We start from the raw sequence: 27,612 nt of genomic DNA, 5'->3' as shown, positions 1-27,612 counted from the left end.
AGATATTAAAATATGTACATAACTGAAAATAGAATGTCATCCTAGAATTTTATTATTCATTAAAAAAAAAATCTTTACTAAGACAACTATGTATTCACTGAGTAAGAAACTCTGAGAGTTCTGAGGCATATCCAAATCAAAATTCATGCCTTCTAGGTGTTCACGAAGTGGGGTAAAGAGACAAGAATGAGTTGTTAAAAATACTGAAAGATATATTGGAGAGTTAGGAGGGTGGTGAAGATGGTGGAAAAAAAGGCTACCTGTCTGGATGTCCTGTGAGCACAAGAGAAATTGGTTGGGTGTCCACAAAGGGAGTTGGGCTTCTTTGCAAAGGGAACAACATGTGTGAAAAGACAAGGAGGAAGGCCTAGCTTATGTGAGGAACCACAAGAAGTAATAGCAGCATAGGATGCAGAAAGGGAAGTGTCAGGAATGTGTCTATAGGGGGAAAATGGAGTCAACTGGTAAAAGGCCTAGGCTGGCAAGTAGAGGACATTGAACTTGTGCTTGAGGCCTTTGAAAGCCAGAAGAAAAGACTGATTTGATCTCAGTTTTTAGGCAGATAACTGTGCTGGCGATATGGAAGCTAAGTTGAACTGGGAGAAAAAAACGTTAGAAAATCATAAATGACAATGTCTATGATTTTGAAATGAGAACCAACAAACATTTATTTAAAAAGTCAATGTTTAGTAGAGTGCTAAAGATTCAATATGAACTACCCCTCTCAAGAAAATGAATGACGAGCTTTGCACTAAGCCATGAGAAGTCAGGAATCAGGGTGAAGACTCTGGGATGGGGAACAGGGAAATTCTTGAAGTTTCTAGAGTGGGAGAATGGCCATCCATGGGTAAGCTACTAAAAGAAGGAAAACAGAAAGAAGGATGATTTGGGGGTAAGGTCATAGGTTTAGCTCCGTATTTGTGCTTGCCAAATTTTTATTACACAACTATTAAATACTTCTAAAATTAATTAAGTTGACTGGCATGGCTGATCATCAGAGTAGACAATCCCTCAGTAGTCTTCAAATACCACTATAACCCCTAAATTATTATTTGACCTGTGGAATAACACATTTCAGTGATAGCAGCTCAAGAGTTCATCTTATTGCAAAATTTCTCCATCAAATGCCCACTAACCACACTTTTTCTCCTCTTTATTCAAAAGGTTCTACTTATCTAGAGTTCTTCTTTTCTGAGAATTCAATGTTCTTCAGTTACATTTATAGTCTTTCCTTGCCAAAGTTGACATTGTAATAATGTAGGCAAAAGATGAGGAAAACCAAAACTAAATAGTAGGACTGTAGATGTAAAGAGAAGGATAGGTCAAATAATTTCAAATGTAAGTTCAATTTGCCTTGGGAACCAATGGGAAATATCAGAAAATCTGAAGGAAACAATCTTCTCTGCTTTCAAGGTTTCTAACTTAGATAAGCATGTTGATGATAGAATCACTCATCTAAACAAAAATTAATGTAGAAGCAACTTCAGAGTGGGAAGGAAAATACTTAGTTTTAATTGAGGTCACAGTGACCTTGAAATATTTACGGGGCACCCCAGTATCTAAGAGACGGAAAGATAAACAACTGAAACAGAAATTGAGAAATATAAAATGGGACAATTTGGGAGGTAACCAGAAATTATTGGCTTGGGTCAAATCAACCCAGGAGAGTCTAAGAGTGATATGTCTGAGATACAAATCCTAAGGATACAATAATTGGAAAAATTGCTGCAAACATAGGTATCTGGGAAGAATAAGAAGTGCATAGAGATTGAGGAGGGAAACAGGCATAAGAAAGCCAAGGGAAGGGAAGAGGTTTTTTTTTTTTTTTTTTTTTAATTTTTTTTTTTTAATTTTTTTTTTTTTAAGATTTGGGAAGAGTTTTGAGAAAGAAAGAAAAACAAACATGCTCTGATGCTTTGAAGCATCCATCAATAATGACTAAAAGGATTGTTGCGTTTTAGAAGATTCAGGTTTTCCAATGGTTTTTGAAAAGACAGCTGCAAAGAAACAGCAAAGTGAGGTTAGTTGAGGCCAGGAGAAAACTGCAGGTAATAAATTGAAAGCTCAAGTAGGGAGGATTCTTTTAATAATTTTGGTTAAGAAAGGAGGTAAGGGGAGAACGGGAATAGTTCAAAGAGGGAACAAGATTCCATTTCCAGAAGAAACACTGCTTGGAAGTCCAAAAGCTTTCGTCTCTTTTTTCCCTTTAGGGTCTGTTTGTAAAGTGCTATTTTTGTGCATATGAAGAAATTTATGAAGATTTCTGTAAAATTTATATGACAGCCAATGCTCAGCATTTCAATTAATGTAAATTAATATAAAATACCTTCTCACTGATTTCTATAGGATCGAATTTCCTGGAATCCTAAAATTAGGTTTATTTTTATTTAGTCAGTATTTATTTATTTATATGAAATTTCTGTAGAGTATTATTAAATTAAATACCTAGAAACACAACAATAACCAAAAGTAATATTTTTTGAGCATTTACAGCATTCCAGGCACTGTTCTAAGTGTACTTATTTAATTTACCTTTACCTCTTCTTAGAATCCATGAAGTGGGTCCTGTTTTTTTATCTCCATTTCATAGAAGCACACTGGGAGGCTCCCTTCCTTCCCAGCATTGCGTACTTGTGGCAGATTTGGGTTCACAGCCAGCAGCACCAGAGCTCTTGCTTCTAACCATCATACCATCTTGCGTCTTGGTCATAAGTTGTTAAGTATCATTACGTCTAAAGAGACATCTCTGGCGATACTTTCTTGTTCTCTGACTTCTGTCTTCATTAACTTTCAGGAGCTTATTTCTCCCTCCTGACTTCATGTTGAACAAGAAAGAAGGATAGTTAAGTCATTCGTGTAATTATACTAGTATTCAGACGAATTTAAACTTGGATATGTTTATCCCTCTGTTTAAGAAGGTTCCTTAGCTACTCTAGCTCAGTCTCCAGCTGGGAAGAGAGGAAGGATCCAATTGGCATGAAAAGGTCATGGCCGTTAGACCATTGGGCAGGGTATGTAATTGGGAGATTTTAAAAATGATTGCTGATTGTCAGAGTTAGAACTGAGGTCCAGGGGGAAAGCAAAATTTACTTCACATGAAATCCATTCAAGACATTTGTACAAAAAACACTACGAAGGACAAAACTCTTTCTTTGGACTTGAAATCCAAATGTTGAGAGTGTTTCAATAATACAAATAAAACAAAGGGGGAGCTACTTCTCTCCCAGCTCATATTAAATGCATGGGTCACAGTTTGTAGCATGATTGCACACACATTTTTCCAATTTCCTTATGAGCTACACAGCTAGCAACATAAAATAATATAAAGTTGAACAATAAATGAAAAAAACATGAAGCCAAAATTCTCCAGTGGAACTGAAACAATATACAGAAAAACTGATGTGTGGACATTATAATAAGAGAGGGATTTAATGGCTTTCTAAGCTCCCCATAATTCTAAATATATACTGTGCTAAGGAATACAGGTATTCTTATCATCATCCTTAGATACACTACTGCAAGTAATTCATAAACCTGACGTTAAATTAGCAATGAACAAGATCTAATCTACATACACATTAGTTTCTCACTGAGCATTTGAAACTGGTAAATAAAGAAGAAGATTTAATACTTTTAATTCACAGAACAATATATCTGCTTGGCATGATTTCTCACTAAAATTTTTGGAGACAAAGCTAAATGTACTAATTAGAAAAAGGGCAATAACACATGTTATGAGCCTTTAGGTATCATAATGTACATTAGGAGTTTTGCGTGTGCTGTCTCAATATTCCTCACCACATCTTTCTCTCTCTCTCTGAAAGTTTCTGTTATCACTCCCAATTTGAAAAGCAAACAGTTGAGTCTCAGAGTTAAATAACTAGTTCAAGCTCACTGAGCTAGCAAGTAGCAGAGCTAAATTGGAACCCAGTTCAGTCTGTTTCCAAAATTCCTTCCACTTCAAACGTTCTCTCTGTGAGTAATAAAAACCATGGTCTCTCAAAATTTGGATATAATGGAAATGTAGAAATTAAATAATGGATTTAAATAGCAAAAAGTTGAATTCAGCTTTATAGTAAGTGAACACTCATGTTCTTGTTTACGTTAAAAAGTGAAATAAACCATAAAAGAAAAACTAATTTGTGTGTAGGAATATCTTGACCCACTGATAGCCCCTGAGAACTGCAGCGTAATTACTAAAAGAGTCACTAATTTTTGAAAGACCACATTGTCCTCGAGTTTGGTTTATACTGAAAAAAATTATCTACTACTTAATGATATAACATCCATTGATTCTTATATTAATGGAATTTCTAGAAAAAATTATTAAAAGAATATTGTATTTCTGTCAGTATATATTTGATATGAAGTGGACAGATTGCATTCTCAATAAAAACTATGTATAAAATAAGATTATGCAATCCCAACTTAAATTAGTTTAAACAATATGTGAAATGTATTAGCTCACATATTGCAAAAGATCAGAAACACAACTAGTTTCAGGCAGGACTGAATCCAGGGGCTCAAAAAAATATCACCTTGAACTTCATTCTTAAGCCTCTCTCTGCTTTGACCCTCAGGCTCTCCTTCAGGACTCTCTTAGCCAACCTTCTAGCAGCAATGGTTTTACAGATACCAAACTCACGACTTTACCTCTTATGATTGTGGGGAAAAGTGATGATCTCTCCCCAGTGTTTCCATAGAGGAGAGAAAAAAGTCCCAAATTATTGCATATTTCATTTCAACTCTGGTGAGACTCCCAGACTCCCTAAGATTGGGGGGATGAAATATAGAATACAGGCTTTGACAGTAAGTCTCCAGAGTTGTACCCTGTAACTGGGAGTGGACATCTCGCTCAAAACACTTGGACTAAAAAAAAAAAAAAGCAAAAACAACCAAACAAAAAACCCAACCCTTGGATTCAGAATTAGGAAAAGCTAGTATCTCAGAGGAAAACTCAGGATACAATTAAGATGGGAAAGGGTGTTTAGTGTCCTTCAACTTACAAATGTCTAGTAAAAATTGAGATATTTTTGTACGGGACAATGACATGAGTACAAACAATCTCACAGGCTGAAATAATACCCATAACAACAATAAAAATAATAATTACATTAGGTAATAAGTATTGATGGCCTCCCAAATCAAAAGGTAAGCACTTCATATATTGTACTCATTGACACCTCACAACTACCTATGAAGTGGAGGAGGGGTGTTATTATACGTATGAGGAAATTGAGACCCAAAATTTTTAAGTAATTTTTCCAACATAAAAATAGATAGCCAGAATTACCTCTGTAAATTATGGAAGGGTGCCATCTAGAGGACAGAAAATTTGAAGGAAAATTGCTGGATAGAAATATGTCTAGATTCATTCAACGAATATTTATTGAGCACCTACTACAAATAGGTACTGGGTTGGACACTGGAGTCACTCTGCTGCATGAAGAAAAACCAGCTTGTGACTCCAGCCTGCAAATGGTGTTCCCAATCTAGACTTCTCATGGTGCCTCAAACCCACCAAATCTCTCCCACCTCAGGGCCTTTACACATGCTGCTCTTTCTATTTTCCCTCTACCCATAAGTCTCCCCTATCTTCTCATCCTTAATATGAATGGTCCATCACTATCTAATACCTAAACTCTTTGTGCCCCTGTCAATTTGAAGATTAGTACTACCATAAATTGAAATTTGTCATTCCAGCTGGGCTCTCAGTGTTACTTAGGGTCATAAGAAGTCTCTCTACTCAGTCTCTCTCTTTTTGCAATTATAATTTCTAACCTTAACCTGCCTCCTGAAATCTTTGACTCTATGATGTTCTCTTATTCCCAACAATTACCACATCTACCTCTTCATGAGGAAATAAGAATCATGAGATTATTTTTGGTCAAGATTTTATTTATTTATTTTAGAGAAAGAGATGGGGTAGGGGGGGATGAAGAGGGAAAAGGAGAGAATCTCAAGAAGACTCTGTGCCCAACCCCACAACCCTGAGATCATGATGCAAGCTGAAACCAAGAGCCAGAGGCTCAACCAACTGAGTTATCCAGGGACCCCCAAAGTCATTAGATTTTTTTTAATTAATTAATTTATTTATTTATTTATTTTAAATTTATAATTTTTTGTTTTTTATAAACATAGATTTTTATCCCCAGGGGTACAGGTCTGTGAATCACCAGGTTTACATACTTCACAGCACTCACCAAAGCACATACCCTCCCCAATGTCCATAATCCCACCCCCTTCTCCCAAACCCCCTCCCCCCAGCAACCCTCAGTTTGTTTTGTGAGATTAAGAGTCACTTATGGTTTGTCTCCCTCCCAATCCCATCTTCTTTCATTTATTCTTCTCGTACCCACTTAAGCCCCCATGTTGCATCACCACTTCCTCATTAGATTTTTAACCCTAACATTAGCCCCATTCAATATGGTGCATGTTCAGAATCTTATTTTTACCATAAAGCTTCTCCCTGAATCCACTTAAAAAGATTCGAAGTGGACCAGCCACCCTGGTTCGCACTCTTGAAGAATTTGAATTGAAACTAAAAAATTAAAAAACACAGTTTTGCAGGCTTCCTTTTCAATAGAGAAGTAGAAATGTGAGTGATGTGCTAAGGCCATCTTCCACCATATATACATGGAGTAGATTCAGCCAATGTGCACAGATACAGAAAGAAGTAACAATTTAGAAATAGAAATGAGAGATAAAAACAAGTTAATGCATAAGTTTCCTAAGACTTTCCACTTCTTGGTTCCAGGCACTTTCTAAGTCTCAGCTATCTACTTCATTTCCTTGGAGGCATCCCCATAATCTTATAATTAGGCTTGTTCTTCAGTTTTGCTTGGTTTCTGTCACTTCTGCTAAAAATCATAAATCCAATGCATTTGCTTTATAATTATGTGAAACGTTTTCTCTTCTCCCCATCTCTATTGCCAGAGCTGGTCCAGGCCATCCATCATCTCTCAGCTGGTCAGCTGCAGTGGTCTTCTAACTGGTCTCCCGACACACCCTCTTGTTCCACCCAATCAACTCCTAAGTTGGATTACAATAGTCCCCTTACTTACCTGTGGTTTCACTTTTCATGATTTCAATGATCTACAGTCAAGAGCCATGGAAGTAGATGACATTCCTTCTGAGGTAGCATCAGAAGTTCAATACTAGCCTAACGCTATGTCACAAGGCTTACATCATTCATCTCACACTTCATCTCATTACGGAGGCATTTTGCCTTCTCACGTCATCTTAAGTAGAAGGATGAGTACAGTACAGTGAGATATTTTGAGATATTTGAGAGAAAGGCCACATTTACATAACTTTTATAACAGCATATTGTGACTGTTGTTCTATTCTGTTATTAGTTGTCATTAATTTCTTACTATGTCTAATTTATAAATTAAATTTCACCATAGATATGTACGTATAAGAAAAACACAATATACAGAGGGTTCAGAACTATTAGCAGTTTCAGACATCCACGGGGGTCTGTAAACTTATCCCCTGCAGACAAAGGGACTACTGTATTTGTAGATCATTTCATTTGACTACTTAACTATACAGCTCTACCTAAATAGAAGTTATTATCTAATGTGTAACATGATATCTGGGATTTAAAAAATAGAAGATTCGGCACGGTAATGTAGTGAAAGGAGGTCCCGGATGTAAGGAGCTCTCAGTACAAGAACGAGTAAGCGGATTTGGAACGTACCATTTCAATTTGAAATAAAAGTTTGTAGAGTCCCAAGTAAGATGTAGCCAAGAGAAAAGAAAAGGCAACTAGTGATTTATCTGAAGTACTTGGCCATGTGTTGAGGAATTATTTCATGAAATTTGAAGTTTAATTACTAATAAGTACAAAGAAAAGCAAATTAAAAAATGAAACAATAACTCTAGGAGAAACAAAAAGTTTTAGGAGAAAGGAAGTGTAGCAGCCTCCTGGGTGCTTCAGGCAGTTAGGATTTGACTCTTGATTTCGGCATGGGTTATGATTTCCAAGTCAAGATTGGGCCCCACATCGGGCTATCCACTCAGCTTGGAGGGCTGTGTGATTAAGATTCTTCCTTCTCTCTCTGCACCCCATTCACATTCTCTCTCTAAAAGAAAATTTTAAAAAGGAAATGTAGGTACGGTACATTGTCATCTGTAACTCATATTACGATAGTCAGATAAGGAAAACAGTATGTATTTTTGTAAATTAAAAAAATAAAAATTTTATAAAAGAGCATTTATTTAAACAGAAATTATGACAACTGGAAAAAAAAAAGGAAGAGAGAATCAATGGGAAGAGGTAGGTCGTGGTTGTGATGTAAGAAAGCTAAACCCTCATCTTGCAAAGAAGAAAGTCAGTGAGTGACAGGAAAATCTGAAAATGCAAAGAAAAAAAAAAAAGCGGTAGAAGCTAATATGGAGATATAGTATGGGAAGATACCTGGGCAAATATTTGAAGATGAATATGGCTAAAAGATTTTTAAATGTTTGACTATAAAGAATGAAAATTAATGTAAGCATAGGGCAGAAGACTATTGTTCCTTACAATTACATAGAACTTGTTGACATTTTTAGACTAAGTAAAATTTGCATAAATACTAACTTTAAAAAGCCATTAGATTTTTCACTTAAAAGATGGAAATTTTTTAAAAAATTATTAAAAGAGCTACTTGAATGGAAAAAAAACACAAAGGAAATATCTATGAATGTATTGACTTAAATTTATAAAACTCTGTACATCAAAAATCATGAATATTAAATTTAAAGATACAGGAAAAGCTAAAAATTTATTCATTGTATATGGACAGTTAGCAGTTATTTTAACATTGAACCTTTCTATCCATTTTGGGGGAAAGTTCCCACTTTGGGTAGTACTGATGGGATAGCAGAGGATGAAGGGGCAACCTCTTCACAAAGCTAAAAGAATCTCCTCTCTTTTAGCTATAAGACTGAAATAAACAGGGATGCCTGGATGGCTCAGGGGGTTAAGCCGCTACCTTCAGCTCAGGTCATGATCCCAGGATCCTGGGATCAAGTGCTGCATCAGGCTCCTAGCTGGGCAGGGAGCCTGCCTCTCTCTCCGCCTCTGCCTGCTGGTGTGCTTTCTCTCTCTCTCTCTTTATGACAAATAAATAAATAAATAAAATCTTAAAAAAAAAAAAAAAGACAAATAAACAAAACCAAACCCAATATTTTCACAGTGGAGAAATGTCAGTGGAATCAATATCAGAGCCTCAGCAGTATCCTGGAGAAGGAAAATGCTAGATGCTGATAAATGGAATTGAAATGGGAAGACCTATGAGCTTAGGGGCTACAGATCCCTCCAAGAATAGCTTAGCAACGGAAGGAACTCCTCCTTCCCTGTTTAATAGAGATGTTTTCTCTCCTCCTTAAAGGTAGGCCTCCTCTTTCCCTCAGACTCTAACCTTGCCCATGTGATCTGGTTCTCTTTCTGTCCTAAACTCCCATTCCTCAGAATCCAGAATAAGGAGGAACAGACTTACAATTACTAAAATAATTGTCAAATGGGTGACCAGTTTCAAACAGAATCATGCTAAGGTTTACAGTAGTTAATATCACACCAAAAAAAAATCTAAAAACTTTCTCTTGAGGATATTTTTGCAATGGGTAAGAAGAAGATTAGTATACATTTAATTCTTCTTCTCGTGGTATTCAAGATGGAAGTTTTCAACGTTAACACCATCCTTTGATAATATCCCCTTAGACCATTACACTTGTCATTATCTACTGGAGTTATCATGTGGAATAGCATTTAAAATGGCCTCTTCCTTCCATTGATAATAAACCCATTATTCTGTGTCATGTTCATATATTTTAAATATTATCTCCAAGTAAACTGCTCCTTGATACAGAGAATTAAAGTTTTGACTATCATCTGATGTATATACATTTGTAATTTAATAATGCTACATTTACTAAATTAAAATTAAAACATATAAGTGTTAAAAAAATAAGGATAAAATAATTGCCAAGCTTTGGGAAAAAATATGGGATTGTATTCATGAAAATGGTTGCTGATATCATCCAATTTAGGAGGAAGGAAGCATAATTTGAGAGAAGACTGAATTTATAGCTGTGGTTGAGTTTACCAGAGATTCTGAATTCAGTTTTCTAACTTAGGTAGATGGGGGTGAATAATGAATATCTACAATCGGGGCTGAGCTGTACCAATCAAATTGAAATTTCTTGGTCTAAGAAAAAGGAAGAAATTCTAAGATGGAGAAAAGAGGAATGCAGGAACAGATTAATTATGTTACCATTCACGTCCCCTAACCAAGGAGACAGTCCTCTTTGAGTAAGAAGCTAAAACATTAATTTAGAGCATCATGACAAGATTTTTATTTAAATAGAAGAGACTAGAATAGTAAATATCCAAACACAGGCCATGTAGTAAAGACATACTTTTTGGTGAAACTTTTGTTCTAATTATATAATTATGGGTGTGAAATTATTTATATAAACCAGTATGTGTATATGTGAACATGGGTTTATGCATTTTTGTTCTTGACATAAATTTTCAGTATACTTCTCCCTAAGTGTCATGGTCAGAAATACGTGAGAGCCACCGTTCAAGTTGGTTTACAGGTGACCTGGCACACATAGGCTATCACCAGGCAAGAGGAGATTCTTCTAAAAGAAGACTCACAGTATCTAGCAGGACACTGGGAAGTCCAGAAAGACAATGAAAAAGAGAATTTTGATTAGTGACAGCATGTTATCCAGTTAACCTGAAGGAAACATGACTTGGAGGAATGAATGATAGCCATTGCTGATTAGTGATAGGAGGATGACAAATGGTCAGGACTGGGTAACAAGAAAAAAGTGATTCACGGTGTTGGCTGGTATTGTTGATTTCAATCAACAGGAAAGGAAAGGAAAGAGTCTGCTAATGGAGGAAGGAGGGAAGAATAGTGGGAAGGAATGATATGCATGACTTAAGTGACTAGCAAATTCAGCAGTAAAGCCTAATGAAAGAGAACCAACTATGTAGAACCACTAAAAGCATCAAAGTTTGGGTCATTTTTTTTAAAAAGATTTTTTTTTAAATTTTTATTTTTTATAAACATATATTTTTATCCCCAGGGGTACAGGTCTGTGAATCGCCAGGTTTACACACTTCACAGCACTCACCAAAGCACATACCCTCCCCAATGTCCATAACCCCACCCCCCTTCTCCCAACCCCCCTCCCCCCAGCAACCCTCAGTTTGTTTTGTGAGATTAAGAGTCACTTATGGTTTGTCTCCCTCCCAATTCCATCTAAAAAAAGATTTTTATTTATTTTGAGAAAGAGATAGCGAGTGCAACGGGTGGGGGCTGGGGGGGTGTTGGTGGGCAGAGGTAGAGGGAGAGAGAATCCTAAACAAACTCCTTGTTGAGCGCAAAGCCTGACACGGGGCTTAATCTCACAACCCTGAGATCATGACCTGAGCTGAAATCAAGAGTCGGACACTTAACCAACTGAGCCACCCAGGCGCCCCAAAGATTTGGGTCATTCTAACAAATCACCCCAAGCACCCAAAGGACTAGCTTTCTGGAAACTGTCCGACATTTAGCCCACTATCCTACACTGCTAGCAGAAGAGTACACTGATACACACTCCTTGAAAGCAAATCACGAATTTTTGTTCAAACCCATAAATTACTTAAACCTTTCCTTTGACAATTCTACTTCTACTCATCTCAAAGAAAAAAATCTAAGCTATTCACAAGAAGAAGAAAAAAAAACAGCCCTGACTTATAACTGTTGCTACCAACTAGGTTGTGAGTTTCCTCTGTTGTGAATTACCAACATTTGATAAGGACTCTCCATGACAAGACCACTCTATCATCATGTGTGACAGAAATTAAAGACACTGTGCAACCACAAAAATGACCAAGGTTTCCTTGATCCAGCTAACCTGGCAACTATCATTTCTTCCTCCAAAACGATTCTATCCAAGCTATGTTCATCCTGCCTTTGTAATAAAGATTACTAAGATAACCAATTGTGAAATTGCTTCTACTTCCTGATAGCCCCCAATCCAGAACAGAACTCAGGTTCCTTGAATTGTCCTCAAGATCACCTAACCCAATGCCTGGATGTCATAAGAAGTCTCTACTAACTTCTTTCTAAGATGACCCGTGGTTTCCCATAGTGTGTGTTACATGCTAACACTGTTTAAGATGCAGAAAAGAGAAGTCAGTTCATCAAATGGGATGCCTCATGGAGTTAGGGCTTCATTTTCTGACAGAACCCAACTGAGAAGGGCTGCAGGACTTTCCATCTATAACATTATTTATACTATCAACAATCCCAGAAAGAAAAAACAATTATTACCATTTTTATTTTACAAACAGAGAAAGAAACTGAGGCCCAGACCAGCCAGGTAAACTGTCTAAGATCTCAGAACTGGAACCCAGGTAGTCTGTTGGGAGAGGTGTTTTATCACAGAAGCTATTCAACTTCTACTAAATGCTATCACACATACATAGTCATCTAGGGTCAAAACCTAGAATCATACTTATATAATCACTACCCCATACTTCCACAGCCTTCCAGAGCTCCATGTAAAGCAAATCACCTTTTATCTCCAGCCTCCTCTTTCCGTGCCCAGTGCCACTCTGCCTGTTCCAGTCATCATCTTTCCTTGCACTGCTGTAAAAACAGTGTATCTGCATTACTTATCCCCAGTCACATTCTTTGGTAATCAAGCTTAAGTTTTTGAAGAAAATGTTCCTAAATATGGCCCTCACCATGCAGTTCCTTGCTAACAGATAGATGATAAAGAGATAGAGTGATAGATAGGTAGATAGATAGAGTAGATGGATAATATATGGATAGATATTAAAAAAAAAAAAAAAACTAAACTCTACAGTTTGGCATTTATATTCTTCCAAGGGCTGGTGGCTGTGGTCCACTTTTCCAACCTTATTTCCCATTACCTTGCTCTGTTCCAGATAAATTAAGCCACTCTTCATTTCCTGAACAAGTTCTGAATTTTCCTATCCTTATACTTTTCTTCCATTGTCTCTGTTCAACCCACATCTCCAGGTTTCAAAATCCCACCCATGCATTATCCAACTCAATGTTATTTAGCCTTCAGGGCAAGAAGGCTTAGTGAAAAGACAAATAATGAACATGGAATGATTAGTTTTCCCAACACTCACTCCCCAACCTCCACTACTCCCATGTTCTCCCAGGAGTTAATTTCATCTTCCTTTATGCTCCATGTTACTTTTCCTAGATTCATGGACAGAAATGATCACGTTCTGCCTTATGTGGGAATTGGTTTTTTTTTTTTTAACTTCATTTTCCTCCTAGGTAATAAAATCCTTGAAAATATAAAACATCTCATTCATTTTTGATTCATGCCATGAGGTATAAGAAATTATCATGTAATAAATCAGACATAGGAACATTGTCAAGAGAAACACAATTCTGTGGTCACACCTCTCCTAAAAGTCTCTATTATTTGTTGCTGAGAATTCATAAATTGGGTAGGAGAGGCTGTACAAGTTTGTTTGGGCTCTGAGATATTATTTGGGAATAGGAACTTGTCCCAAGAAGAATCATTTCTTTTTTCAGAAACAGTCATTTAAAATTGCTTAGGACTTTGCCTGTATTTAAGTGATATCATTTTCCTTCTCTGTGCTCTCCTGGCCACCAGCAATTATGAGTTGGATCCACTGCCATCCAGTCTGGAGCACTCCTGAAATGCTACTGGCTATACGGATGTCCAATCCTTATGCATGTGCCTTTGTCTCTGACACAAATTCCTGGTCCAAAGGATTCTTGTCCATGGAGCTGAACTGGTTATACTCTACCTGGCTGTTATAAGCCATAGAGAAGTCACATAGAAAGGATTGTTTAGGGCCACTTGGCTCAGCTGGGGTGGGCATGAGTAATGCTGGTGCCTAGAGCCTGGGAATGTGTCATGTACCTAAAGCTTGACAGACTACAATCCAGTTCAAAACTCTTTTTTTTTTTTTTTTTTCCTTAAGTGGGCTCCATCCCCAGTGCAGGAGCCCAATGCAGGACTTAAACTCACACCCCTGAGATCAAGACCTTAGCTGAGATCAAGAGTCGGATGCTTAACCAACTAAACCACTTAGGCACCCCCCAGTTCAAAAACTTTTTTAAAAAATTATTTCAGTTTCAAAAAGCCCATTTCCCTATAAGGAGGTCATTTAGTAGTGGGAGAAATTAACTTATTTCTCACATTTTTAGTCGATTTCTGGCTTGAATTTCTTTGTACTTAATCTTCTTCTGGATTTTTGTTTTGTCTAAGAAATACACTAAAAAATAATTTTTAAAAATGTGGGCGATGAGCAGATGTTTCCGAAGGGGATAACACTCAACATTATATATTTAATATTTCACCTCCTGTCACTGCTTCTTCTCTGTCCCTCCTCAATTCAAGAAAGGCAAGAACAGAAGAGGTCTGTTAGAGAAGCAAGAGGGTGTGATTGAAATTAGCCATAGAACTGTATACCTTGTAGAGCTGACTGGCCTAACATATAATGAGAATTACCTTGTGTTCTACCAACTCCCTGGGACCGCAGGAAGGGAACATATGAAGGAAATTTAGAAAAAAGCAACTGAGTCATTAAAGAGCTGTGACGTTGATTTAGGAGGCACATTCCCAGAGCTAAGTACACGTGGCTTCACTAAATAATAACTGAATGAAGATGCAAACTCTATGCGTTTGTGGAGAATGTAATCACTGAGGAGAGAAGAGTGATAGAGTTGTCCTGGAAGTGAAAACATCATAGTCACCGCTTTTTCTTTGTTTCTTTTTTTTTTTTAAGATTTTTTATTTATTTATTTGACAGAGAGAGATCACAAGTAGGCAGAGAGGCAGGCAGAGAGAGAGGAGGAAGCAGGCTCCCTGCTGAGCAGAGAGCCCGATGCGGGACTCGATCCCAGGACCCTGCGATCATGACCTGAGCCGAAGGCAGCGGCTTAACCCACTGAGCCACCCAGGCGCCCCTCTTTGTTTCATTTTTAATATGGGGTTCTGTGCTTTACATTTCTCCTGCCTGCTACAGAATTCAGTGCCAGTATATTTTTTAAATCTTTCCTAAAAAGGAGAAAAAATAGGACAACAGTGGAAACTTCTATAAAATTTTACCTCTATAAAAGATAAAGAGTTCTCTACATGTACTCTGGATAGCAGTATTGACTAATGAGTAATCAGAATATAAATCAGGGGCGCCTGGATGGCTCAGTCAGTCAAGTGTCCAACTCTTGATTTTGGCTCAGGCCACGAGGTCAGGGTCATGAGATCGAACCTGTATGGGGTTCCATGCTCAGCACGGAGACTGCTTAAGATTCTCTCTCTCCCTCCACCCCTCTCTCTGTTTGCTCTCTCTCAAAATAAATAAAATCTTTAAAATGAATCTATATAAATCAGTGAACAACCTGTCTGAGATAGAGAAGGAGCAATAAGTCTCTGGTGTCACATCTGCAGTGAGGGGAAAAGAAGAGAGAAAGAGATGAACTGGAATGAAGAGGTGAATCCACCGGTACTTGCACCTCATAACTAAGCGGAGCTGCCATCTTGGTTGGCAGCCTAGACCAGCAACTCCTGCAGAATTTCTAATGTAACATTCCCTGACTTCCTCAAACATCTCCGCTGACACAGGGTTTATTTCCAACAAGAAGACGTCACCAGCCTGTATGCCATCCTTTGGACTCAGCGCCAAGAAAGACTGGAAGAAGGTGCATGTCAGAAGCAGATGGTGATGGTGGATAGCTGTGGCTAAAGAAAAACATGTCCAGTTCTTTATTAACTAAACCAGAAACAAGGGACAAAACTCAAAGCGAGGTCTGCAGTATCTCAGAAGGTCCAAGAACAACCGACTGCTTGTCCATCCCCAGGAGTGTTATGGAAACTATGACAGACTCTCTGTTCTCAAGAGCTCCTGGTCAGGAGAGGGAGATGAGCACAGAAACAGTCACATCATTGTTATTCAGTGAGTTTAGAGATAGAAGAGAAAAGCACTGGTGCCAGGCCAATGGAGAAGACAAAATCTATCCCAGCATGTGGGGTTTGACAGAAGGTGTCCTAGAGATAGCAAGCATGAGCTGATTATCATCAGATGGGTTCACTTTCAATTTCCAGTTGTTGTAATGTAGCTCCTTATCCAGGAACGTTTACAGCAGACAGTAGAGTAGAAATGTCCTCTTCTGCCTATCACACATGCGTTCTTCTTAAAGAATCATTCCTTCTTGCCTAGGGAACTGCTCTTCCATCCCATTCCAACTGTGTGGTGTCAGCTAATCCCCATTCCTCATCTTTCTCTCCTTCAGTTAACCCAGGGTGAGCTCCTCCAGCTCCTCTCCTGGAACTTTCCAAATTGAGCCAAGGGAGAGGGACACTCCTTCTGTGGTGCTCACGTCACAATGTAAGAGGTTAGGGAGACCTTAAGGTCGACACTTCCTTTACATGGGAGAAGCTGGTTTGCAGTAAGACTGAGTAAAGCTGACACCCAGAAGAGCAATGAAAACAGATAGGGGGACGGAGTCTTGTTGGCTCCCAGGCCCTGGTCCTGGTGGCCTCTGAGGCCTAGTAGCACCTTTCCCATTAGTTATCTGTGAAATACCACAGCATTCCTCCAGAAGTCCTCTTGCCGAAGCCAGTTCCAATTTGGAACGTGCGTGCAATCAAGAGGCTCAGGTTAGCTGTGATTTCTCGACATTTTCATCCTTAATCTGGAATTCACGTTTCTCCTCTCATCTTCCCTCTTCCCAAGAAAAGTCAACCCAACCCCAGGGCTGCCAATTTCTCCTTATTGTGGCTATTCATACTTTTGAAAACCTGGCCAAGATTCTTGCCTCCCCGTTAGCTATGCTCCCAATTGTTCCATGACCGCAGGGTTCCCCAAGACAGTCCCCATTTTGAAATACACTAAAGTGCTGTCTACGAAGAGCCCTCACCAGAGACTCTAACTGAGTAGGTCAAGGGTGAGGTAGAAGAATTGTTTTGTTTTGTTTTGTTTTTAATACACGCTGGTTGATTCAGATGTTCGGAGGAGTAGAAGCATCACTGGGCCAGATGTCCAGGGAAGCTTGTCCAGAGTATTTGAGGGTCCTAGACAGCGCGCAGATTAACTGTTCCATTTCTTGTCAAGCTTTGAGTACTGCTGAGTCTGGCTTACCTCAAAGAAAGCAGAATTATCACGGGCTTGGGAATACATAATAGTTGTTTCAAGGTGCTCGGAGAACTCTCCTCAAGGGACTTGGGATGACTTGAGCACGAGGAACAGGCATTGTCAGGACAGGCCTGGCGCCTTCCGCCAGCTGCCTTCACTTTCCTTCATGCTGGGCATGGATGATGTAGGGGAACTCTGCTCCCTTTTTCAAGTCCAGAGTTACATCACAAGACTGTATAATTTTTCTTATAAAGTGTCTTTCCAAGGCTGCTCTCCTCAGAGGAGCTGGGCATAGTTATCCCAGAGGCAGCGGCGAAGCTGAAATAGGGGAGAAATTTTCTTTTACTCCGTCAAGCAGTTTCACCTTTGGAGCCATTCTCCTGAGAGATGACAAGGGCTTGGAAGCAGCCCTTTTTTAAAAGGCGGATGCCAGGTGGGAGAGAGACGTGATTTGCTGGAGGGGTCGGCCAAGTAAACCAAACCCGTCCTTCCTCCTTCCCTAACTCACTGAGGTTTGGACAGTGGCTGAGCTGAACCTGTCTCACCAACTCTCAAGGGCTCCTGGGTTTTGACACGCGCTGATTTGGGGTAGGCCTGATGCAACAGGTGTTTCAAGACTTTCTTCTATCAGGAAGAAAGCTTGTATTTACTTCGGGCTTTATGCTCTGATTTTATTATGTTTTCAATTTATTTCTTCCAAGCCTGCGGAATCGGGAGGAGGAGTGAGGGTTAAGAATCAGTGGGATCTTGGAATGATTCGAATCGAAGGAACTTTTTGCCCCATTGGGCCATTAGCATCCCTCATCCTAACGGGGCCGGGATGCTTTGCTTTGCCTTTGTCTTCTCTTTTTTTGCTTTCCCCCCTCCACTTTCTTTCTTCTCTCTTTCTGCTTCCCTCCATTCCTCCCCTCTCTCGCCTCCACACATTCAAAGAGCGCCCTAAAGGGTGACAAACTTGCATGTGCTTCCCTTATGACTAACCCGCTGGGCCGCTCGCCAACCCCCCGCGGATGGCCCCAGACTGCAGGCACCCCTCGAGGCGAGCCCCACGTTTGCAGGCCTGCCTGGAAGGGCCGGCTCGCAGCGCGGGGATGGGGAGTGCCGGTGTCTCGGTCCCGGGGGAAGGCCGAGCGGCTTCCAGGAGGAAACGGGCGTTTCCTTCCCACGCGCTCGAGCGAGCCCCGGGTCCCGGCCGCGCGACTCCACCCTGCCCCTCCCGGCGCTCCGGGAAAAGCCAGTCGCCACACACAGGCACACGCAGGCCCCAGGGCCGCGCCCTAAGGAGAGCGGCACCCACGGCCAATTGCCATGGCAACCCCGGGGTTCGTTCCATTCCCCACCCAGCCGGTCCCCCCCCTCCTCCTCCCTGCCCTGCAGCCAACCGGCTCGAGCGCGTCCCGCGAGCGCGCTATAAAACCTAAGCCGGTGCCGCCGGGGAGCAGAGGCGGGCGCCCGACCTGCAGCGGGGCCAGCGGGGTGGATCTGGGGCGCCCGGTCTTGTTCCGTCCACGCCGGAGGGGAAAGCCTGACCATGCAGAGCGTGCAGAGTCTGCCCAAGCGGTGCATCGGCCTGGCCTTCCTGCTGCTCCAGGTCCTGGGGCAGGTGAGTGGCGCACCCCTCAAGGTGCCTCTGGCTACTTTGCCCTCCAGGGCGGCCCCTGCCCGGGCGCTCGGGTCGCTCCGCCTTCGGTCGTCCCCGCTGAGAGCTTTCTCCTTCTTGTCCCGCTCGCGCCAGGTCGCTGCCACCCAGCGCTGTCCCACCCAGTGCCCGGCCCGGTGTCCCAAGACGCCGCCAACCTGCGCCCCCGGGGTGCGAGCCGTTCTGGACGACTGCTCCTGCTGTCTGGTGTGCGCCCGCCAGCGCGGCGAGAGCTGCTCCCTGCTGGAGCCGTGCGAGGAGAGCCGCGGCCTCTTCTGCGACCGCAGAGCGGACCCCAGCGCGGGAACCGGCATCTGCATGGGTAATCCGGGCCCCTGCGCTCACGGCCCTCGGCTCCCGCCCGAGGCCCCTTTCCTCCCCTTCTCCCCTTCCCAGAGGGTAACTTGCAAGTAACAACGGGGATGCTGCTGGGAGTGATGCTTGTGGAGAGTTTACTGGGCGCTAGGCATGGTCTGCGGAAGGGTGGGGAAGGGGGTGCTTCCAGGGTTGGGGAAGCCGGAGGGGAAAACTGAGGGCAAAGTTGAGAAGCATTGATCGCTTGCCTCCTTGCAGTGGAATCGAGGTATCCTAGGCGGGGAGCAGAGCAGAGTTTAGAGCCTGTGAAATAATTTCCTTTGGACATTTCCAAGGGGATGCTTGGGGGCAATGGAATCTTGCGCTGACTCACAAGCTCACAGGTTCCCCCACCTGCCACCTGAAATGGTCCTATTTGAGCTAAAGCAGCCTTTGGTCTCCGGAGACCACTCTGTCAGCCCAGTCTGGACTGTGGATAAAATAAAGCTCAGGCAACTAACCAATTCAGGCTGGTGACACTGATTGGGGGGTCATTTTTCCACCTGGTGCACCATTTAGTTGGAGGCTGTCCCCACCTCCCCCCCCCCACACGCACCCCCATAAGAGGGCTTGGAATAGGCTTTTACTTTATTCCCTAAGTTAGTGATGATTTATTGTGCTGGAATGCCAAGGAATCCTACCTCTCTTCCCGATTTGACCAGTTAACCTATTTGGAGAGTTCGACCTGCACCTTTTTCTTTCTAATTCTAAGCTGCTGGAGTAGGAGAATTGAAGGAAGGTCTAGCAAACCGACTTTATGGGAACAACAGCCGTGGTACCTTGGGACTGTCACTCCTCAGTGGTGCACTCCCTGCCTCATCTGTGGGGGAAAAAAAAAAAGACAAAAGACAAAAACAAAACAAAAAACCAGTGGCAGCATTGGATGGTCTTCAAGGTTTCTTCTAACTGTGGGAGGCCTCCATGGGGACATATCCCTGCCAGAGAGAGAAGAAACAGATAGCTTCAAAGAGAAAAAAAGGGGCACCTGGGTTTGCGTGTAGCTTGTATAGCTTCTCCATCACACTCTGTTCTTGATTTTTGTCTCTGCCTTGCTTCCCCGATGCTCTAGCGGTAGAAGGAGACAACTGTGTGTTTGATGGGGTCATTTACCAAAGCGGGGAGACCTTTCAGCCAAGCTGCAAATACCAGTGTGCCTGCAGAGATGGGCAGATTGGCTGTGTGCCCCGCTGCGGAGAGGACCTGCTCCTGCCCCAGCCCGACTGCCCAGCTCCCAGAAAAGTTGAAGTGCCAGGGGAGTGCTGTGAAAAGTGGATCTGTGACTCAAATGAGAAGGGGGAGTTGGGAGGCCTCGCCCTTCCAGGTAAGAAACTCAGGATACCTGAAAGTCATAACCGCACAGGGGAAAAGCAGGCAGGAAGCATGCGTGCTCTTTTGGATTCTCCATGAGAAACTGGCCTCGGTTTCTGGCCATCCAGTGGTGGATTCCGGATTGCCCACTGAGATCAAACACATCACGTGTGTGTGAATCCTTGCCAAGTTATTGAAGTAGGCGCACGGTTTCTCCAAAAGAGAACCTGCTGCGTTCAGTGGTTCTTTTGAGCAAGGGGACTGATTTTGTCTTACTGCATGACCAGCCTCTCTAAAGAATGCTGCTTTTCCCCGGACAGGTGTCCCAGAGAAATGCCACCTTTCCAGACACTCTAGGAAGGGTCAAAGAGTTTTGTTTTGCTTCTCTTTGTGCTTTATCTTCTAAAGGAAATTTTTGGTTTTTTTGGAAAAAAAAAAAATTCAAGAGCCAATATCAGCCAGATACTGAATTAGCCAGATTTACATCCTAAATGCCAGATTTAGGATGACAGTACACAGACTTGGCAGGTTTTCTGAGGTCAGACATTATCAAACATGCCTTGCGGATCAAACATGCCTACACTTCCGTGTAGAAGTGCCCCCAAGCCATACCTATTAAGTGTTGAGAAAGAAATTTTGTAATCAAAGTCCAAGTGTCTATATCCCATGTTGAGAACATGACAGCTGACGGGATGGTTGTTGATGCTATCCTGTTCTATGTTCTTCAAACTGCTAGGTTTCTTAAAAACAGGGCCTCCTAAGCTAGTTCAGGACAAGTTGGAGAGTCATCCCCTAGAACTTTCTGGAAGGCCCAGAACGTGCCGGCATTGTGGCTCCTCTTTAGGGTGTTTATAAACAGAGATCCGCTTCTGAGAGCACCCGGGTTTAGTAGGTACAGAATTGAATGAGACCCCCTTTCCAAGGATGGTTGAAAGCATTCTTCCACAATCTGCATGTTTTACTCAATATGGCCACCTCTGTTGGTCCCTCCCGTAGCCTACAGGACAGAAGCCACGCTAGGAGTTGCGGTCTCCGACTCCAGCATCAACTGCATTGAACAGACTACAGAGTGGAGCGCATGTTCCAAGAGCTGTGGCATGGGTTTTTCCACCCGGGTCACCAACAGGAACCCACAGTGTGAAATGGTGAAGCAGACTCGGCTCTGCATTGTGCGACCCTGTGAGCAAGAGCCCAAGCAGCCCACAGATAAGGTAAGAACGTGTGGGCAGCCTCCCACCCAGAGGAAGCAGCTTTGCCTCCTGGGTGTCTTGGGCTCTAGAAAGTCTCCCTGACACTAGTCGACACAGAGGCCAGCTCTAGCTGGGACTGAAGCCCAGAAAAAAGGGGAAGTGGTTCCTGCAGTGAGGGAGTTTACCTTCTTTTATTTTTCCTCTTTCATATATTGAAATATCCAAGCAACTCACAGCAGGTCTAGCGGCAGAGGGAGAAGCCAGCAATAGACGTGTCCCCAGATGAGAAGGTCTGGCAAATCTCCTCCCATTCCTGGAAAAAACTGGCCTCTTGCTTGCCAAGCTCAGTTGATTTGAAAGTGGTCGCTTCTGACCTCCGTATTTTACACCCCTTAGGCTCCATCTGTAGGAAGCACAGGGTAGAAATGGAATCTTCTGCACTCAAGCCTCTGTCCCCAACATCCTACCTGGTCCCTGCTGTGCACCTGATAAACAGTTGTTGATGGGTAAATGAATTGGTGTCTGGGAATTATTTTCAGTGCTTCAAAAAGTCTAGGGGGAATAGTACGTTTGCCAGCAAAAGGCGATATGTGCCAAATAAAATAGCACATTTCTTTCCTTTTTTGCTGGAAGTGAATCAACTCAGTGTGTTAACACTGACCATAAGGCATGCGGATCAGAAGCTCTGATTGGTTCCTGATGACATCACAGGCTTCCTCCCCGAGCCATAGATCAGAAAATGCAATACCCAAACTGACCATTATATGGAAATTTGTACAACCCTAAAGCCAAAAAGTGTCTAACAATGAATGATTTACATATCTCTACACCATATCACCTAATACCTAAGGTGCGACTTTGGAGCCCGACAGCCTAACTCCTGGCTTACACTACAGGAACTAGCTGTGGGATCTGGATGAATTTTCTTAACCTCTAAGCCTCAATTCCTTCCCCCATATAATGAGGCCATTGATAGTACCTACCTCAAAGTTGTCATGGAGGATTAAATACAATGAATTCACAAAGTGGCTGGGAAGAGATGACTCTGTTAGCATTTCTGTTTATCGCTCAAAGAAGTCTCCAGCAATCCAATCATATTAGTTATACGGCTACATAGCTATATGATTTGGGGGGGGGTGTCCATCCTAATTTATATTTCTTCCACCAATTTTAAAAGAACACATAGAAACATCCCTAAAATTATATGCTAGAAGCTGCCCTTCCCTCCACTTAGGGGAATTGCAATATGCATGGGATGTGTGGTTTCACACATCCCATGTGGGTTCACCCACAAAGCTGCCTCTCTCTGTCTCTCTCTCCCTGTGTCTATTCCTGTCTCTGCTTCTCTCTCTCTCTCTCTCTGTCTCTCTCTCCCCCCTCCCCCTCTCTCACACACACACACACACACAGATGTGGCTGACCTTGTACCTTTGTGAGGACATTGGCAAGAATGTATGTTACACATTAAATATCAAAAAGGAAGAAACAAAGGACCTTTAACATTGTCAAGGACACACTTCTTTATTAAATAAGGCTTTTCCATGTCATGCCTCCCAAACTTTGTTTTTTCTATTGTTTCTTTTGCCAAAATTTTTATTTGTTTGTATAACTTGCACCCAGTTTTATATTGGGAGATATTATATTTAAGATACAAACATTTCATAAAGGTTCCAAAATCTATTTGGAAGCTAGGGAAATAACAGCATAATAATCATTACTTCCTATCAACAAGAGATGCTTTAAAATGGGCTGGTGCTTCTCAAAGTGTGGCTCCCTAGACCAGCAGCATCATCTAAGAACCTGTTGGAAAAGCAAATTATTGGGACCCACATCAGACCCATTGAATCAGAAACTCTGGGTGTAATGCCCAACACTTTCTGTTTTAGCAGACCTTCTAGAAGATTCTGATGTAATGTTTGAGAGGCACAGATTTAAGAGAATCCCAAGCCTCATCACTCCACAGCTGTGGGCTGTGCCTAGGAAAGTGAAAAGCAGAAGAGAATTATTGCAATTTTAGTAGGTGAAGAAATCTGAGCGGGAAATAAACATATAGGCAGTGTTGTGCTGAATCTGTATGAGGGTTCCTCATCAGCCATTACTAATGGAAATTGAATAAATTCTTCACTTACCCTGCCTTCATGGAAAATAACCTTAAATCCCATTATCTTAGATGTTCCTGAGGTTATAGTAATAGAAGACATGGGCTTGTGTCAGATGTTCAGTAACTTGATGTTTCTGGTGACTTTAGGCCTTTGAGACTCCATTTACTTATCTGTGAAGCTTGTACAGTTGTTCTTTACATGAATAATTGATCCTTGTAGGACTGAATGTTAGTAACGTTAAGTGAGTTAATGTCTGAAAAGTATTTGAAGTATTTGAAGCATTAGGAGGTGTGCAATGCTGCCAGGTATATTCCATTTCTTTTTATAATGCCTAAAAATGCATTGGCTATAACAACATCAAAGTCTGTTTCAGTGCCTTGAAAAAATAGATTTCTTCATATACACTTTCACTCTCATGCTTATCGCCACGTCAAAGGATGGTTATGTACCTGTAGGCGTGGTTTCCACATTCTAGGCAGGAAGATAGTGAATTCAGGAAGCAATAAAGAACTGTACCTGTCTGAAGGTCAAAGAATTTCCCAGAATCCCTTGGTTTATGTATCATTGGCCAGAACTTGATCACAAAGCCATCGCAAGCGCTCAGATATTCTGCTGACCAAATTGTCCTAACACAATAATGTCATGTTAACAAAGAAGAACAATGTATAATGGTTAGGCAGCTAGCAATTTACTCCATATCCCTAAAATGGTTCTTTGGAGAAATGGTAGCCATTCCATGAATCCGCTTTTTCTTCTTTCTTAGAAAGGAAAGAAGTGTCTCCGCACCACGAAGTCACTCAAAGCCATCCACCTGCAATTCAAGAACTGCACCAGCCTCCACACCTACAAGCCCAGGTTCTGTGGGGTCTGTAGTGATGGCCGATGCTGCACCCCCCACAACACCAAAACCATCCAGGTGGAGTTCCAGTGCTCCCCAGGGCAGATCATCAAGAAACCAGTGATGGTCATCGGGACCTGCACCTGTCACAGCAACTGTCCTCATAACCACGAGGCCTTCCTCCAAGAGTTAAAACCAAACACCAGCAGAAGGGAAATGTAACATGTAATCCTTGAGAAGCATACCTACAGAGGCAAACTGTAGCTACCCACCATCAAATGAATATAAGAAAAATTAGGAAGAATTATTATTTTACCCCTGAATCCTATGTATTTTCTGTGGTCATACGTGGTCAGTTATATCTGTCTTTTTTTTTTTTTAATGAAAGATATGATTAACTGTAAACTTGAAATCAAGGTAAGCTCAGGATAGTACTTAGGGATGACTTACTTTTCTGTGGTATTTACTACAAACAAAAATTTGTATAAATTTAAGAAATAAGATACATGTTTTACTGTGTAGACTATCACATTACACTCATTTTGTTATACACTAGTGCAATATCAAGAAAATGTCAGTCATGAACATCACAGTGAGGTTCAATATCATACTGAACATGTTGTCATATGAATATTTTGCCATATATTGAGGTTTGACTTGATGGGATTTCTGTTGAACTCTCTTTTTGAGTGGCTCAACTCTCAACTTCCAAGTTCAAGATCTGAGGAAATGTGTAGCTCTTCAGTTTGAAAGCCAGAGACTGTTAGTCTTCTGTTGTGTTGCATACTAAGAAACAAGATGTATCTACAGGAGTGGAATATTTGTTAGTTAAGTGGACTGGTGTTATAAACTTGTTCCATTGGAGACAGTAGACTCCTTGCCAAAGAAAGAAACCAAACAGAAAACTCCCCCTAATACAGAGATGGCCCACCTCTCAGCCCTCATACATTTCTATATGCTGGAGGCTAGTGGGACTCACTGCTTTTTCACTCAGAAGAGGCAGAACACATCAGCAGAGATTTTCTTTACCTTACTGATGAGTAAACTGGGGCCCAAAGCACCTGATTACAACCTTTGATGACTTTCAAGTGTGCTGGTCTTAGATTTTGAGAAAGAAGGACAAATCAACATGACTGTGGTGGAAAAATACCACAAATTTTATGGGAGTTCAGAATGATGGTAGACATACCCAGAACTTATCATTGGGCCCTAATTACACAAACTCACGAACAAGATATATGTGTATACATATGTGTATCTAATTTGTCAGGCTACAAGATAGGCTGCAAACTTAAATGTATACATTCTTTTGTCACCGCGTGTGTTCAGCTTTTCTCTTTTAAAGTATTTATATATAAGTTATACATTTTTAAAAAATATATTCTTTTTACTTTCTCTGTTTGTCAGACCTCACTAAATAAACATGATTTTATCAAAGTGTGACTGCCATTACTTATGTGCTTATGAGTTGCTTACTGAAAATATAAATAACGGATGGATCTAGAGAGTATAATGCTAAGTGAAATAAGTCAGACAGAGAAAGACAAATGCCATAGAGTTTCACTCATATGGGGAATCTAAGAAACAAAACAAAGGAAAAAAGACAAACAAAAGAAACCAGACTCTTAAATACAGAGAACAAACTGGTGGTTTTCAGTGGGGAGGTGAGTAGGAAGTGCATGAAATAGAGTGAGGGGAATAAGAGTACACTTCTTGAGATGAGCAGTGAGTGATGTATAGAATTGTTGTCTCATTATATTGTACACCTGAAATTAATATAACACTTTATGTTAATTCTACTTCCATATAAAAAAGAAATACAAATAAAATTAAAATTTACAAATTAAATCAGACACCAAGCAACAGCATCTATTAAAAACAAGGTGGATATTTTTAGATGAGCTTACAATTTCTTATCAGAAGGGAAACAAAAGATAGTTCTGAGTTAGATGATCTCTATTGCCAAGGCCTCAGATAATCTCCACACTGCTTACTCAAGCCCACATCTTGAGCTCTGATACGTTTTTCTGGACAACCTGCTAGACACATTTATGTATTAAAAATTGAATGTGGACCAAGCAAAACTTGTCTCCCTGGTTTTAAATTGCTCTCCATCCTCTCAATTACCAGGCTTAAAACGCCAGCATTATCTTGATCAACCTACTCTTCACTGTGTGCTTAGAAAAGCATATTTCCAGAGGCAATGCAGAGCCCAGCAGTGAATAGGGCTGCCATTTGGGCAATGTGAGGGTCAAAGTTAATATAGGCTTTATATTTAAGTTTCTTGTTCATTCAGTGGGTCTATAGTTCTTCCACATTAAAAAAAAAAAAAAAATCTTGTCCTCTTATCCTCAACTTCATTTCTACTACCTGTAGCTTCCTGCCTGATCCATATATTTAGCAAGTTTGTATTTGTCCCTTATGATAAATTGGAAAGCCAATTTGATTTCTAGATTTTAATCAAAGAACATTATTAAGGACAGTTAACATTTATTGCACACTTATTTGCAGAACACATTACCTTCATTAACAACATCTAATTTGCCCAATGGCCCTGTGAAGAACACTCCTCCCCATTTTACACACGAGGAAACTTAAACTTTTTTAAACAAAGGGTTAAAAGAAACTGGTGGATCGTGAACTCAAATCAAAGTCCTTTTGTTTCTACTTCAAGATATCACATGAATTCATGCAAAAATAATCTCTCTGTGAGGCTGTTCAGTCCAGTATTGTTCACAATGGCAAAATGGGACTATCTGAAGGCCCGACAATATAGATTTGGCTCGATAAATCCAATACTGCCATTACAATGAAGAAAAAAGCTATCTTTAAAATGAAAATATAAAAAAATACTAACCTACCACAGAAAGTTTAGAACTGTGGGAAAAGTGATTTGTTTTTGTTCAAAAGTATCTCTGAACACAAATGTAAAGAGAACTAGGAGACAATATAAAATAAAGTATGATAGTGTTATGCCAAATTGGACCTTTTTGTTGTTGTTCGTGATTTCTTTATCTCTTTCTTTTCTTTTTTTTTTCTAA

General features: G+C 40.9%; 1 protein-coding gene across 1 annotated transcript; it reads left to right on the top strand.

Annotated features, from left to right (window-relative positions):
* Positions 1 to 18,582: 18,582 nt before the first annotated feature.
* Positions 18,583 to 26,008, top strand: CCN3 (cellular communication network factor 3). The gene is made up of 5 exons (XM_082722584.1): positions 18,583 to 18,743; positions 18,876 to 19,101; positions 20,203 to 20,454; positions 21,438 to 21,652; positions 24,497 to 26,008. Exons 1-5 carry the CDS (start codon positions 18,672 to 18,674, stop codon positions 24,791 to 24,793), a joined length of 1,062 nt encoding a protein of 353 aa, XP_082578710.1. The 5' UTR covers positions 18,583 to 18,671; the 3' UTR covers positions 24,794 to 26,008.
* The last annotated feature ends 1,604 nt before the right edge of the window (positions 26,009 to 27,612 follow it).

This window comes from Mustela nivalis (assembly GCF_964662115.1).
Source record: "Mustela nivalis genome assembly, chromosome: 2".
NCBI classification, from domain to species: domain Eukaryota; kingdom Metazoa; phylum Chordata; class Mammalia; order Carnivora; family Mustelidae; genus Mustela; species Mustela nivalis.
The sequence above is the reverse complement of the archived record's forward strand: the minus strand, read 5'-3'. Positions and strand labels throughout refer to the sequence as shown.